This window comes from Balaenoptera physalus (assembly GCF_965194825.1).
Source record: "Balaenoptera physalus genome assembly, chromosome: 20".
NCBI lineage: Eukaryota > Metazoa > Chordata > Mammalia > Artiodactyla > Balaenopteridae > Balaenoptera > Balaenoptera physalus.
In genome coordinates, this window is record NC_138901.1 from 8,306,616 (window position 1) to 8,322,676 (window position 16,061).

The 16,061-nt window shown below is 51.9% G+C and overlaps 2 protein-coding genes across 32 annotated transcripts in view; one reads left to right on the forward strand and one right to left on the reverse strand.

The window, feature by feature from the left end:
• METTL23 (methyltransferase 23, arginine) overlaps positions 1-16,061 on the forward strand; it is a 144,307-nt gene that overhangs the window by 90,373 nt on the left and 37,873 nt on the right. For 5 of the 29 annotated variants that reach the window (XR_014257748.1, XR_014257765.1, XR_014257766.1 and 2 more), the window contains exons 5-6: positions 1,401-1,578; positions 1,710-1,833. The exons of 5 other annotated variants lie outside the window; for them this stretch is intronic. The gene's annotated coding sequence lies outside the window, so the exon portion shown is untranslated. Of the gene's footprint in view, positions 1-1,400; positions 1,579-1,709; positions 1,834-1,969; positions 2,864-3,282; positions 4,733-7,429; positions 8,348-16,061 lie in introns of those variants that run through there. 19 more of the 29 variants (XR_014257749.1, XR_014257757.1, XR_014257763.1 and 16 more) reach the window with 15 other exon arrangements.
• MXRA7 (matrix remodeling associated 7) overlaps positions 4,516-16,061 on the reverse strand; it is a 30,968-nt gene continuing 19,422 nt past the window's right edge. Inside the window, exons 3-5 of one of the 3 annotated variants that reach the window (XM_082442737.1) lie at positions 14,103-14,199; positions 12,992-13,072; positions 7,870-9,166 (exon numbers count right to left, since the gene is read on the reverse strand). In XM_082442737.1, coding sequence (XP_082298863.1) covers positions 13,039-13,072; positions 14,103-14,199 — 131 coding nt within the window. In that variant the 3' untranslated portion in view covers positions 7,870-9,166; positions 12,992-13,038. Of the gene's footprint in view, positions 6,040-7,869; positions 9,167-12,991; positions 13,073-14,102; positions 14,200-16,061 lie in introns of those variants that run through there. The other 2 variants (XM_082442736.1, XM_082442738.1) reach the window with 2 other exon arrangements.

The following is a 16,061-nucleotide window of genomic DNA, read 5'->3' on the forward strand; positions in this document are numbered from 1 at the left end:
ATGATCAATTTTGAATGCTTTCATCCCTTCCCCTAAATACCCTGTACCCATTGGCAGTCAATCCTCTTCCCTGCCACCCAACCCCCAGCCCTAGGCAACCACTAATCTACTTTCGGTGTCTATAAATTTCATATAAACGGAATGATACAATATGTGGCCTTTTGTATCTGGCTTTTTTTTTTTTTTTTGGCCGCACTATGCGGCATGCGGGATCTTCCCCTATCAGGGATTGAACCTGTGCCCCCTGCATTGGGAGCTCGGAGGCTTAACCACTGGACCGCCAGGGAAGTCCTGTATCTGGCTTTTTTCACTTAATGTAATAGTTTCAGCATTCATCCATGTGGTAGCATATAACTACTTCATTCCTTTTTATTGCTCAATAATATTCCATTATATTGATTTACCACATTTTATTTGTCCATTCATCAGTTGATGGATGTTTGGGTTGTTTCCACCTTTTAGCTCTTATGAATAATGTTGCCATGAACATTTATTTGTAAGTGTTTCTGTGGACATAAGTTTTTTGTTTTTCTTCAGTTTTATTGAGCTATAATTGACATGTAACATTGTGTAAGTTGAAGGTGTACAATGGATTAATTTAATACACATATATTGCAAAATGATTTCCACCTCCATCACGTCACATAGTTACCATTTCTTTTTTGTGTTGAGCATGGATGTATGTTTTCATTTCACTCAGGTATATACCTAGAAGTAGAATTGTTGAGTCACATGGCAATTCTTTGTTTAATATTCGGAGGAACTGCCATTGTTTTCCAAAGCAGCTGCACCATTTTACATTCCCATCAAGAGTGTGTGACTATTCCAATTTTCCCACATTCTCACCAACACTTGTTATTGTCTTTTTTATTATGGCCATTCTAGTGATCCTGAAGTGGTGTCTCCATGTGGTTTTGATTTACATTTCATTTGCCTGTTGAACATCCTTTCATGTGCTTATTGGCCATTTGTATGTCTTCTTTGCAGAAAAGTCTATTAAGATCCTTTGCTCATTTTTTAAAAATTGGATCATCAGTATTTTTTGAATCTTGTTTTCTTCTTCTGTAGAAGGAGAACGTTATGTCCTTCACAGAGTTGTTGTGAAGATTCATGAGAGAGCGTTGGCAAGGCACACTGTTCTCTGCATTTAGCATGTGCTCCAAAAAGTTAGTGAACCTTCCTCTCACCTTGCCTCTCACCGAGGCATTTTGCATTACATCATCCAGCATAGCGTTTTTGCTTGAAGACAGACTCAGTAAATGTCTGAAAGGGTAAATGTGCCAATTCACACCACTCAATATTCAAATTTGAATCCTATGTGTTTTGTCCCCTTGCTCCCATTTCCTTCATTAAACCTTTTCTTCCTGGAACAATTTTCTTAATTTCATTCCCCTTGCCAGCTGTCTCCTCTCCTGAAACTCAACTTGCAGTATCATTGAAGCTGATTACAAGGGAACCAAAGACACCGCCTAACACAGTTCTGAGGTGAATATGATCAACCTTTGAAGAAGCTAAATAACTGACAACCTGTCAATATAACCTGTCCCCTGTTGGAGCGCTCAACAAAAAGTAATTAAGGTACATAAAGAGATGAGAGAAATGAAATTTACCAAAAAAAACCCTGATTGCAGATGGATGGTTACTTAACAGTTCAGTAACCCGTGATGACCCAACCTGCTCTGGGGCATGGCTCTCTTTTTCATTTGTAGAGGACGCAGGCCACCATCAGGCCCAAAGACTAGATGTTGGTGGGAACCCTCTAAGGCTGTGGAGCTTCCAGTGGGCCGGATTTGGGTGTCGGAAGGGAAACAATTTGATCCTTCAGGCCAGGTGGTGAGTCCAACTTGATCTTCACACTTATTCAGCAGCTGCTTTGGCAAACCTCAGCTTAAGCGCCTCGGGCATAACGTGAAAGGGCGAGCAAAGGTGTGGGAAAGTGTGACTCACTTCTCCTTGCACCTTCTTGAAGGTCAGCCCAATACCAAAGACACCTTGGTGAGAATATATGGGTGCGTGCATTGCCTGAGAAGGATCTGCTGGATTTTGCCTTGGGCGCAGGGATAATGGGAACGTGAATAACAGGGGGGTTTGGGGGTGTGTTGGATTCGGAGGTGGGACAGTGGTCTGGGAGTCTAGGGCGGGCTTGGGGAGTGCTGGGGGGAAGGTAGTGGTGGTGGTGGGCTCCTGGGGTGCAGGGACCGGCTCGAATTCGTCTTCATATCTTGGGTCCAGCTCGGTGCGCGGCTCAGGCTTTGCTGTTTGCTAAGCTGTGGGAACCTGGCCTCGGTAGGGAAGTAAGAGGCGGCCCCAGTCAAGACAGCTCGCCAGGCCGCACCCCGACGCGGCAGAGAACTCCGTTCGAGGAGGGATCTTTTGACTTGAGCCCAGACTGGGCTCCAAGGCCCTGGGGGCTCGCACCCGGCCGAGAGCCCCGCCCCTAACCAGCCCCCGGCTGCCTCCGCCGCGGAGGATCTAGGCAAGGCCTCGTGTGGGCGGGATGAACCAGCCTGCACTCCTTATTGGACAAAGGCGCTTGTCAATCACTGAGGAAACCTTTCTGGACGCGACCGGACATCCGGAATTCCCACCTCAGAGGAAGCGGGCTCGGGTGGAGGCGGGGAGCGATGGGAGAATGCGGTACCCAATGGCAATCAAGAGCTCCGCCTTCGCAGTAGATTGGCAGATGCTTGAACCACTGAGGCGCCGCTAAGGATATTGGCCGTGGAGAATGATTGGTCCAATCTGCGGGTGCGTGGTTCTTCAGAGTATATAAAGAAGGCAATTAATACTTGGTTGAAATCGTGCTGCAGACGGAGGTCTACTTTCGTTGGTGTTTTGACTTCCACTAAGGCTCCTGAATTTGGTGAGCTTTCCCTGGAATTATCTAGATTCCCTTCTCAATTCAGGGTCAGGGATTGAGGATGACGGGTGCTGTACCCCAAATTATGGCCAGATAATCGGAAATGGGTGCTGTTCGGTGAATTAAACCTGAGATTAAATGTTTGGTAGTCAATAGAAAACAGGAAGAGACAGGAACGGGCAGTTTACAGGGGGAAAAAAATGCAAGGAGCCCCTAAACATTTGAATGGTTGTGCAAACTTTTACATAATAAGAAAAATGCAAATTAAAGTTTCACTGAGCTAACCTTTTTGACCTATCAAATTGACAAAAATCCAAAATTTGACAAGGTTCTCTGTTAAGGACGATGCAGTGGCCCTGATGGTATCGATTTTTCTTCCTCCCGACACTTGTGAACAAACAAATGTTTCCTCTTGCTTTCAGCTTGCAGGGTAGGCTGTTATCTTATGGTCATCTGTTAAGTTCTCGCATTGACTCCCGGGAACTTTTAAGAACAAGTTCTGAGTCTGCAGGTACATTTTTTCGAAGGTGCTTTGATTTTCCTGACTAGTAGCAATACTGAGGTCTGGTGGGACATATGGGTGTCAGTTGGAAATGGGTTTTGTTTTAAGAGGACTCTTCTGGCCACTGGTGTGCCAGTGAAGCAGATGAAGTGACAGAAATCATATAAACAGAAGATGGAGCTTATCTGGAAATGGCATTAGAGCCGCCCAACAGCTGTAGCAAGCCAGCAGTGCTTCCACAAAGCATCAGAGGCCCGGAACATGGGCAACAGAACCACCACCCAGGAAGAGTGTCACATATTCTGGGCACTCCAGTCACTGGCTTTCAAGTCCCCAACAGGTGACAGGTCCTGTCTACCCAGTACCCATGCCTCCCACCCCTTTCTCACAGAGCCCCAGTGAGGTCCAGTGGCCCCCTCCTCTGGATGGCTAAGTGTTCAGGGGATGCTGGCCCCAGCCCCAGGCATCTCAGCCAACCATGGTGGTCCCATCTCCTTGCTAGTGATTGGTGAAGGCATGAACACATGACATTCTGGCCAATTGGGACCCAAAAGGGGAGGGTGCACCTGAATTGGTTCCCTCACTCCTAGGACACAAAGAAGAGATGGCCCTTTTCCTGTTCCTGGATGTGATATCTGAACTCCTGCAGCCATCTTGCAACCATGAGGAGAGCTGGTCAGTGACAAAAGCCCACAGTGCAAGGAAGAGCAAGCTAAGAGACATACAGCTTGGGCCCTGACCCTAATGGACCTACAGGCATTCTGCCTTTGGACTCCTCCTGTGCCCTAATTCTCCTTTTGTTTAAGACAATTGAGTTGGAGTTTTCAGTTCTTTGCAGTTGGAACATCTTAGCTGAACCAAGTATAGAAAAGTTCCTTCAGTTTACTTTTCCCATAGCCATGAGAATTTTGACTCACTACCCAAGAGTCATGCCTGTTTGTTTGGTATAATCAGAGAAGGACTGGAAGAAGGAGGTGAAGAAAGAGATGTAAAGTGGCTACAGGGCAGTGCAAGTTCTGCTGACATGCATTTAGGGGGCAGGGAGATAAAAAACAACGCAGGGGGGTCCTTGGGACCTGAGAGATGGAACAAACGATACTTAAATCATAACATTTTTAAAAAGCAGTAACAAAAAAGATAAAAATATTTAAAAAAAAAAGAAAAAAAAGAACTGACATTTGGATATAACAACAGACACACAGATCAGACCCTCCTGCTATGGATTGTCAGCAAAGAAGCAAAAGCAGTTACAGTGATGTGGGGGGGAGGCCTGGGAAAAACCCTAACAAGCAAGAGAGGATGAAAGAAGGTTCACTGTGATCCCGTGATAATTATTAAATTGTGGTACGTAAAACGCCACTGCTTCTTTTAATTTCGTGTGTTTAGTTTTATTTCAGCAAATAAAAAATATTCTCAAGAACTTTCTTAGGTTGTCCCTTTAGCGTACCCTCCTAAATTCAGCTTGCTATGAATTTTTCTGCCAGTGGGGTGATCAGATACGGGACCTGGGCAGAACGGAAGAATCGCTGTTATTTCCGTCGTCATTTACTCACTGACTCACTGAACTTTACTGATGTGCTAAGGTGACCCAGACTCTCTCTGTGAGGTCATTTTGGCATTTTATTGAATGCTGACTTGTGAGGTTCTCTTTTCCTGTACACATGCCTGGCTTCTCCAAAGGACTTTATTTTTATGTGTTTATTTATTTTTGGCCGCGCCACGGCTTGCAGCTTCTTAGTTCCCCAACCAGGGATTGAAGCCGCACCCTCAGCAGTGAAAGCGCCGAGTCCTAGCCCCTGGACCGCCAGGGAATTCCCCTCCACACAACTTTAATCTCTAAAGGTAGGACTGTGTTGTGTATTTTATTTCCATTGACAGTGTCTAGCACAGGTCTAGGTGTGTGATAAGCACTCATAGAAGTCTTAATTATATATAAAGTAAGTCTCACGCTTAAATAAGAGAAACTTAGAGGGTCTTAACTCTGATACTGTTGCTTTGGCCCAGGATCAAAGGTGAGTCTGTGAATCAGACTTTTTGCTTTTTAGGGATGCCCCCCTACTGCTTGCTTCCATACAGTTACAGAAGTGTCCAGAAATCCTTCTAAGGAAGAAGAAGGTGTAGTGTTATTAGACTGGATGCTTGGGCAGTGGGACCTGATACTCATCCCACAGCACCCCTGAATCCTTTCCACACCATGTGCTGTGGATGCTGAGGCTTCGAGCCAGCCCCTCTGGGCCGCTGCCTGCTCAGGGTCTGCACGGAAGGTCTAATTTGGATCAGATGACAGCCTTGGAGGGGAGCCCATGTGACAGCTGGAAGCTCACCAGCAGGCAGAAGCCAAACAAGTCAGGGATTTTTCTTCTCTGAAGACAACAGTCCTGATTCCTGTGACATGATATCTAAATTGCAAGAACTGAGCAACTCTGTATATGATCTACCTCTACATCTATGTATATAAGATAAAATGAAGCCTACAAAAGTCTGAGAATGGCACGGGCTTGGGTCCCGGGTTGGGGTAGAGTCACGGCCCAGCCGTTGTGGCGTCTTGCCGGGTGGAGGCCCCTACATGTCGTAGAGCCGGAGCTGCTCCTGCACATCGCCATCTGACATCTCGCCAAACGTTTCCTTGTTGTCCTTCATGAGCTTGAAGATGGCAGCCAGCTGTTCTTTCTGAACTCTGTCAAGAAGAAAGGATAAAGAGGAAAAAGATGCTCCCAAACCAGGGGAGAGAGAGAGACCGTGCACATCCCGTGGAGTCGGGACACTCCTCACTCCTGTATTACTGCTTTGCTTTCCAGAATAAGAAGAAAATGAAACTAAAACAAAACCCACTCTTGGGTTTCCCTGGTGGCACAGTGGTTAAGAATCTGCCTGCCAGTGCAGGGGACACGGGTTTGAGCCCTGGTCCGGGAAGATCCCACATGCCGCAGAGCAACTAAGCCCGTGCGCCGCAACTACTAAGCCTGCGCTCTAGAGCCCGGGCGCCACGACTACTGAAGCCCGCGCGCCTAGAGCCCGTGCTCTGCAACAAGAGAAGCCACCGCAATGAGAAGCCCGCGCACCACAACGAAGAGTAGCCCCCACCCGCCGCAACTAGAGAAAGCCCACGTGCAGCAACGAAGACCCAACGCAGCCAAAAATAAATAAATTAATTAATTTAAAAAACCCAAACAAACCCACTCTTAACACAGGAGCTGATTTGGTCTAAAAAAAAACCAAATCAAAAAAAACCCGGGGAATTCCTGGGCCTCTTTTTGATGTTGACTGCACACCTCCCCGGGAGGCCACGAGGAAGCAGAGGTGTTCCATTAGGCGGCTGGAGAGCCTATGAAGAGATGTTAGAAACAGCCTTCGTTTAGAGGGATGAGCCAAAAGTGGAGGAAGAAGAAAACACAATTGGCTGGGAAATGGGAGCATACAGATGTGTGCACAGGGTGCTTGGCCAAGGGGCAAGGGTGGGTGTGGGGTCTCGCTGCCCAGAGGAAGGGGCGCCTCTTTCCAGTTTGCACAAAGACACCTTATAGCCAGCGGGGGCCCTGGCCCTTTTACCAGGGAACAGGCCTGGCTGGAGATAGGCTTTATGTTCACCACACACTGGCTGGGGGGCCGGGGGAATGCTGGGAGTGATGTTATCTCTCTGCGGCTGGCCACGCCATCGGATCAGCACGGGACACCGCCCACGAGTGCAAACATGAAAGGGTGGGGTGAGACTCTGCAGCCACGGTTTGCTTCTTGTTTGTTCTGCTGTCAGCGAGGCTGGGCGCTGTGTGCTGGCATGGGCTCCCCGTTCGGTTTCAGGCTTCTGCGGTTCCCCCCTCCACACCGCCCTACTGGCTCGGCACGGGCTACCTTCAGAGGATGTAAACCGAACGGCAGGGTCTGCTCTGGTCCCTGAAGACCCACCAGGAGGCAGAGCTTCAGCAGAGCCTCTGGCCACCCTGGCCCTGCAGGGCACAGCACTGCCCCACCAGCACCCCAACCCTGCCTAGAGGGGGATCCGATCGATGTCTGGTCTTATGCTTGTCCTAACATATTCCTTCTGCAGTAACCCCGTATCTCCCAAACAGGAAACAGTTGGTTTTCTGACTGCAGCAGCATCTAGAAGCTGAAATACCGAAGTCCCAAATCCAAGCCTGTCTTAGTCACGCTGGGAAAGTTATTTCTACAATCTGCTTTCCTGTCTGGAGGAGAAGGCGCCTGTGAGAAGTACGCGATACCCTACCGCCTGAAGAAAGGAGTACTGTGAATGGACAGGCTGTGTGTTCAGCTCTTTGGAAGGAATCACAATCCAGATGTATGAGTGGGCATCCCCCCAAAGGAACACAAATCCTCTTGTGCGTCTCTTAATGGCCGTGGCGCTTGCATATTTTTAAGAGGGTGGGCCTAGGACTTCGCACTCTGCTGGAGAGTAACAACAGGCACAAGTTGAAAGAGAGCTCAAATTTTAATGGGTTCAAAAAGATGATTTTTTTAAAAACAAAGCAAAACTGAAATAAACACACAGTAATCAAGACCATCTACTCAAAGTTTATTGGACCGAACAAAGGCTGAATACACAGATCCAAGCCATCGGGAGTATGTGAGGCTTGGTGCCTACAAGCCACGTTCAGAAGGCGTCCAGACAAACTTAATAACCTGGAAGGAGTCACCTATTTTTCAGTCAGACCCCGGCCTGGACAAGGAAATCACTGTTGCTGCTGCTGTGTGGGGCGGGCTACATGGCTCTGTGTGGCTGTTGCTTTGTTGCCTGTTCTGTCCTAAACCCGTGAACCTAAGGTATTAGACCCAGAGGAGAAGGTCCCTGGGAATGTACCATGCCCTAGGCTGACAGTGGACATTTCCCGGCCTTCCACTAAATAGGAAAAAAAAAAAATTTTCTATAAACTTAACTGCTTTCAAAAAATGTTTTAACCAACACATCTAAAAACTGCAGATTAGTTTGGTATAGTATAAATATTGTCAAATATAAAATTCCAAGAAATGAATCTGGGACTGATCTGATTATCTGGAGAAGTTCTAACTCATCTATGAAACCTAGGAAAAGGCAGAATCGAGACAGCTGTTTTAAGCGAGCACTATCATTATTGCTTCTGCCAAAGCGAAGGTGGAGATTCCGCTGAGCTGGTAGGAACATCAATGAAAAGGCCTCTTAGCAACAAGCGGGCTGGATCCGAGCCTGCTCTCAATGGAGGGTAAGGGCAAGAGGAAGTCAACAGCTGGTTCTGGTTCTTTGCTGCCCACTCATCAATCATTGGGCTCTCGCCCCCACAGCCGAGCCAGCCGAAGACAGAGAGGGGAGCGGGCCCCAAGGGGAAGGAGGGCAGTCGACCACCCCGACCAGCCGGCGAGCACAGGCAGCTCTCTCCCTCATTTGTCCATCACACCTCAGAGTCTTTCCTGGTTTGGCTTTGGTGATGAAAAGCAGGAGGGTTGGAATGAAACTATACCGATTTTAAAATGATGGCATTGCTGACACTGGTGATATCTCAGGTGCAAAGCGTGTGTGGACAGGAAGGCTGAGTGACAAGGAAAATAAAAATCCAGGAAAACCCTTCAGTTTAACAAAGCAATCCAGGCAGACAGGGAGGAACGCCTCTACAGGGGAGCGCCACGGGCATTCGGGATCCTCCCAGCCAAGGAAAGTCCTGGGTGGGGGCCTAGTCCCGGCAGATTTATGCAGGAAAATGCGCCCCAGGAGCCTGCTGGCTCCTCTCTGGGGGTTCCGCTTTATCTCTCAAGTTTTAAGATGCCAAAAGGAAAAGCCTTTAGGAGGAGGCTAAGGATAACTTCATTATTCCTCGGTTCTGTAAAGAGAAATAAGGAGAAAAGATAATTTATTTCACTCATGCCATCTTACAAGTACTGCAGGAAAGGAAAGGGGGAAACGGGGTGAGGAAGGGGAACGTCTGGAATTGCAGAAGCCAGCCCAGACGCTGGGATCCAGACCCAGGGGAGTTTGCCTCTCATCACCTGCTGCAGGAGAGCCCACTAACCAAAGCCAGCCCGAGACCCCGTTCCAAGTCTGCAAGGCCTACAGGGGCAGGTCAGGTCCCACATGTGGGTGGTTGAGCAGGTCGAGTCCCACACATGGGTAATTAGGCAGGGAGGGTCCTCAATTATATAGTTGGGCAGGTCAGGGCCCACCTGTAGGTAGTTTAGCAGGCAGGGTGGCATTGTAGGTAGTTGGGCAGGGAGGGTCCTACACGTTGGTAGTTGAGCAGGTCAGGGCCCTCATTTAGGCAGTTGTACAGGTTGGGTCCCACATGTAGGAGTGAGGCAGGTCAGGGCCCACCTGCAGGTAGCTGGTCAGGGAGCATCCTCAGTAAGATAGCTGGGCAGCTCAGGGCCCACGTGTACGTAGTTTAACAGGTAGGGTCCCGCTGTAGGTAGTTAGGCAGGGAGTGTCAGACTTCAGGTAGTCGGGCAGGTAGGGTCCCAGAGTGAATACTTGGGCAGGGCAGGTCTCTCATTTAGGTATTCGGGCAGTTCGGGTGCCCATGCGGGTAGTTGAGCAGGTTGAAGCCCACTTGTAGGTAGTTGGCAGGGAGGGTCCCACTTACAGGTATTTGGGCAGTTCGAGTCTCACATGTGGGTGGTTAGGCAGGGAGGGTCCCACAGTAGGTAGCTGGGCAGGGAGGGTCCCACAGTAGGTAGCTGGGCAGGGAGGGTCCCACAGTAGGTAGCTGGGCAGGGAGGGTCCCACAGTAGGTAGCTGGGCAGGGAGGGTACCACATGTTGGTGTATGGGCAGTTTGGGTCCCACATGCAGGTGGCTGAGCAGGTCGGGGCCCACTTGTGCATAGTTTAACACGGAGGGTCCTCAATTAGGTAGTTGGGCAGGGAGGGTACCACAGGTGTGTTGTTGGGCACGGGGTCCACATGTAGGTCGGTGGGCAGGTAGGGTGCCACAGACACTTAGTTAGGCAGGTCAGACTGCGAGGGTCAGATCCTCAGCTTTGTGGCCGCTCTGGGCTGGTCCTCTCTGGGCCGGTCCTCTCACCATAGATTATTTCTTATCCCTGCTGGGTAGGTTTTGTCCCTTCTGGGGACAGTGGCTTCCAAGGAAGTGTGCTCCCCAGATGACACAAATGGTGTGCCCACCTTTTGTAAGGGAAATGCCAGAAGCACTGGTTTAGCCAGGTGAGCACTGAGGGAAACCGGTGGGATTCAACTTTGTCCCTCTGGCGCCCTCATGTGGAGGTGAGCAGCACATGTTCCTAGAAATTCACACCGGTGGATGGTTTGTGGACCCATCAGAGGGCAGAAAGCAGGAGAATATCCATCCACCCTTGCCAGTTATGCATTTCAAAACACCATCCACTAGAGTGGTGTCCACTTCCAGAAACGTCAGGCCAGGCCTGGGGACCTTCAGAATGGAATGGGTGCTGGGGTCCTGGGGCCTCACTATCAGAGCCAACCTAGTCTACCTCCTGGGTTCCACTTTTCCCCTGGACCAGAAGATGGGAAGAAGGGACGGTGTACAAGGAAAGGAGTAGCCGATGGTGCCTTTTCTTTTTGCTGCCGAGCTAGAAGTCAGCCAAGCTCGCCAGCTTCACTGGCCCTGGGGGTGAGGGGGTGGCATCTTGCTGCGGGGAGCAGTCATAACCTGCAAGCCCAGTGTCCCAGCCACACTGAGGCTGGATATGGCACCTCCCAGAAAAGCTGCGGGGGGAACGCAGGGGCACCCCCATCCCGGCAGAGGCAGTGCTGAGGGAGCCTGTGAGCTCCAGCCCCAGGGGAGACCCAGCAGGAGGTGGGCAGATGGTGAGGAAGCAGGGTCTTTCTTAAGCAGCATGTCTCTGGATTTACAAACCTTACACTTTCTCCCCCTTGGGCAGAAGGAATCTCATCTGTGAGCTGCCCCAGGGATGGGAACGCCCAATTATTAACCACGTGGAGGAACGAATTTGGGGTCTCTTTCTCTGGGTCCTGCGTACCAAGTGCCATGCCCTGAAAACTTGTGAACTGCAGCTTCTGAGGAACTCTGGGTCTTGTGACTACTAAAGATTTAGGGTCTAGATACTGCTGTGCTGGCCGAGGTAAAGAATTTAAAGTCAGGGGTTTGCAGCATGAGTTTTTAACCAGCTTGCAACTTGACGGGGACCCTGAATGCCAGGAAGGGAATTAGAAACAAGCAGAGTTTGGTCAAGAAGAATTTGACAGGCAAAGAAGAGCACACACTTTTCACTGGTCTGTGGTTTTAGTGGTTTGACAATATTTTTCATACTGACAATCCCAAGGCAGTTTCCTAGACTCAGCTGGGACCAGAGCTGTCTCACACCCGTCAGCTTTCCTGGTCCCCACTGGAACTATCGTGCTGTAGATGAAAACTCAAAGCCACACTTGCCAGCCTCTGCAACCCCAAGCATCACCATGCGGGGAACATGCGAGAGGGCTGGGTGGCAGGGGCCCCATGCAGTGCTGAGTGGGCTGACCACGTGCAGGGGCAGGAGGGAGCAAGCGGACCTCACAGGCAGACGTGTCGGACAGCCACAGGAGCATGCTGGGAGGGGCAGTGAAGAGAGTGAACATGAACTCCAGCCCCACCCTGGGAGGACCATGTTCACCATGAAGTCCACCAGTCCCTCCTTCTCAGCTCAAGCACGATTGTGATAACCAAGCCTGCAGGCGAGGAGGTGAGAAGCCCTCACCCCAAGAGCAGCGCTTGGGCAGTCTCGACCCCGCAGGATAGCTCAGTGTGAACCACTTGTCTAGAGACCCCCAAAGATCCAGTAGGGAAAGACCCTCCTGGGCAACGCAGAGCCTGCTGTCTGAACATGATGGAGGAAGGACCGTCCCTCTCCCTACCTGAGGTCCCAGCCCTGAACCCAAGGACAGTGGCAGTCTGACCCCGGCCCGAGCCCTGCCACTGAGTCGGCTCACTGGCCTCTCCTATTCTAATGGCCCCTCGTCTCCGCAGAGCACACAGAATAAGGCCAGGGTCCCGGTCACAGGCTCTGTCCACAGGGCCCTTCGCGGGACCACAGGCACGTCAAGCCCCCTCCAGCCTTAACTCTGGGGCTGCACACGTTTTCTGGAAAGGGCCACATACTGACTCTTTTCAGCTCTGTGGGCCACGTGGTCCCTCTGCAACTACTCAGCTCAGCCACTGCAGTGCAAAAGCTGCCACAGACCACAGAAAAACAGTGGCTGCGGCCCTGTTCCAGTCACGCTGGAGTTACACGAACAGGGCTGCAGTCCGCCAGCCCTTGCTCTGATCTTAACGCCCTGCCTGACCCACAGCCTGGGGGCACAGGGTTTCTGCCGGGCACCTTCTACCTTCTCAGGGAAAGATGAAAGCTGCACGGGTGACACCACGCAGTCCAGCGGAAGACAGTCCACCCCCAGCCTCACAAGGGGGCGCTGGCCCTCCAACCAGCTGGCCCATTAGGCCCAGGAGGGACTTGCGTGAACTGGGCCTCCAAGAACCCTGCAGCCCTGGGAAGGGAGCCTGTTCACCCAGGAGCCCTGCGCTGGAGAAGAATGAGCAGGCCCGGGTGCACAGAAATGAATTACTGGTTATGAAGGCAGCGGAGGAGGAGAGGTTTGGACCACAGTCAGTCGTGATGGGGACACAGTAACAGACAGGATGAGGGGAGGCACCACTAATCTAGAAGTCAGTCTCCTTACCAAAAGGATTTGCAAGAATATTTGTGGCTCAGGACCTAAGGAACTTGCTACAGGGAAGTGAGGTCAGAGGTCAGCTCAATCCTGAAATATAAAGGCAGCAAACCGGATCACACCCAGAGGCAGTGGCTGGGCACCGAGGAGTGGGGGGCTTCCCCAGGCTGGGCTCCCCCTGCCACCCCTCCGCCCCCGCTGATGAGCCTTCCAGGCCAGGTTTGGAAGGACTGGCAACAGCTCCGGGAGGGGAAAGGGGGTTCTCGTGGGCACAGTGCCTTCTGACTTGACGGATACAGGGTGGCTTGGCAGTAATGAAAGGGTAGCTGAGATCCACATCCTGGAATAATAAAGCCTCCACTCCTGACCCTGGAACCCAGCTTACGCTAGCTAGGAAGTAGGGTGTGATCACCCAGCCCCTCCGGGTTGCTGGGCTCAGAAAACAGGCCCCCATTTAGCTTTGTGCTTAAACCGGAGGACCCCAGGCCCAGACCACTGGTTCTCCCCCATGGCCTGTCCCCGCTGCTCCTTAGGAGGGAAGCCCAGGGGTGTGCATGGGTGCCCGGCTGGGGGCTGGCGGGGGAAGAGCCCAGTTCTAAAAATGAGGAGCTGCGTGGCTGCAACTGCCCAGAGCTCCGTGGAGCAGAACAGATGAAAAATGACTGCTGGCCCTGGGCTGGGGGCTTGCGGGGTGCTGGGGGGGCTTGGTGGCCCAGTGGATGAGCAGGAAGAATCACGCTCTGTCCTGCAGTGATGGATTGGTTTTGTCATGAACCCTCCGTGTAAGTGAACAGCCGGTTCTGCTCCAGGCTCTTCCCAGGCATCTGCTTTTTCCCTTTTGGCGGGGGAGGGGCGGGGTGCAAGAAGGGGCTCGGCCGCCCTCCCCCCGTCCCCGTCACACGCTCCTCCCGAGGGCCCCAAGGGGACTGTTGGGGGAAATCGAGCCTGGCCGAATATTGCCAGGACAGGGGGGAGAAAACCCTAAAATGGAAATGGAAGCGTGGGGGGCTGGCAAAGCTTACAGGAGGCCCTCCTCCTCTCCCGCCTACAACGAAGGGGGCTCACGGCGGCACCGGTACTGGAGAAAGCTGAGCGACCCCGAAGAGGGTGGGCGGCCTACCTCTGTTCCTCCTCCAGTTCCTCCTTGGTCATCATCTTCTTGTACTGGTTTCCCCTCAGCTTCCCGGGGCTGTATTTGAAGGAGAAGGCCTCTCCCCCTGCGGACAGGACACCCAGTAAGAGCCAGTTAGGGTGCTGGGCCTGCCTGCAACGTCAGGCCCCTTTCCCTTCCAAAGAGGCGTTTCCAAAGAACCACCTGGGCCAGAGAGGGTGCCCCCGCTTCAAAGAGGGGCAGATGGGCCCCACGCCCACCCCGGGCCAGCTCACCTAAGCCTCAGAGAGGGCTGGACACCCACAACATCTGCTCACCCTCCCCTGAGCCTGGCAGGTCCTCCCCCAACACCCCTTCCGCTTAGGAACTCTTTTGGGAACTTGAACCGGGGATGAGGCAGCCGGAGTGAAGCGAGCATCGCCGCCCCACCCCCGCCCATGCTATTCGGTTCTGTCCACCAACGGCCGGTTCCCTTCCAAGACCAGGTTGAGCCGTCCACAGAGCTGCCTGTGGGCCCCTCTCCCGCAAGGGTTCTGGCCAAGCAGCCGCCCGCAAGGCTTTTCTCCCCCTCATCCTGAGCCCCCCCTTCCCCATGACTGCTGTGCTAATTACACAGTCGGAGGGTGCTTATCTCCGGGAAGCAGACTGTGCTAAGGCGCTGGGTTCCCTGCCTCTCCTCGGGTCCCAGGTCCGGAAGGCTGCAGGGACCCCCGACCCTCCTGCCAAGGTCCTCGGGTCTCCCGGGCTTCGGGGTGTCCGCCCTGCCGTCCAGGGGCGTCCTGTCGGCAGGCCCCTTCTCTCTATGCCCCTCCCCGCAACCAGTTATTAAAAATCTGAAACAACGCATCCAGCCCACAATGGGACATGGGAATGATGTGGCTTGTTCACACGGTGTTCAAATCGGTCATTAAAACCAGCACTTAGGGAATTGCCTGGCGGTCCAGTGGTTAGGACTCCGTGCTTTCACTGCCGAGGGCGGGGTTCAATCCCTGGTCGGGGAACTAAGATCCTGCAAGCCACGTGGCGTGGTCAAAAACCAAAAAACTGAAAAAAACAAACCAAAAAAACCCAGTACTTATTGCTGAACGGGTGTACCCAGGTTTGCCAATCCCAGAGCAGACCCCGTAGCTGCTTTATAACAAATGAAAGGGCAGCTCTAGAAGCCTGAAGAAGGCACACCAGGGGGTGTGGACAGAGAAAAACAGGGACGTGTGACATGGAGGGAAGCCAGGCCAGAGGAGGCAGCATGTACAGGTGAAGGCTGCAAGGGCAGAAGAGGAGAGAGCTCTAGAGCATTCCCCTGGCTGAGTGTCCAGGTGGAGAGAGTTCCCTTAGGAAGCAATGCCCTTATGTGGTCCTTCAGCCCAGCATGTGGAGGGTAGATGGCCTCCGGTCACCTCGGGGATAGAGGCTCAGTGCTTGTCTTATCTAATTTCGGTTAATGTATAAAGAATTGAGTATGGGAAACGCAAGACCAGCAAATCACCCTCCCACACGGATGTATTCTTTTTCACTTCTGTTCTATGTCACTCCAGTGTCAGGGATCTCAAACACCCCCACATCCTGCCCTGGGGCCACCTGGACCTCCTCCAGCTGGCAGCTGTCCCGAGTGATCAGACAGGCTGATGTGGGCTCCAGGGAGGAAAAGGCTGCAGCCTCTGAGATTCGAGTTCTCTCTGTGCTAAAAGAAGGTTCTGGATGCAAATTCAGAACCCAGGCATTGTAGCTGGGGTGGTGTTTGCTCTCACCACAGCCTGACTTTGCAGGAGAATCTGGCCGCCAGGGCTGAGCCCTTGCCTTAGGAAGCAGTTAGCATGTTTGTACCAGGATTAACTCGCTCTTCATTCATTCAGCAAATACTCAGTGAGCACTTTGCTCGGTGCTGGGGACTTAGCAGCGAAGAGAACATACAGCAAACAAAGATGAGCAATGAAAATACAGAGTCTGGGACTTCCCTGGCGGCCCAGC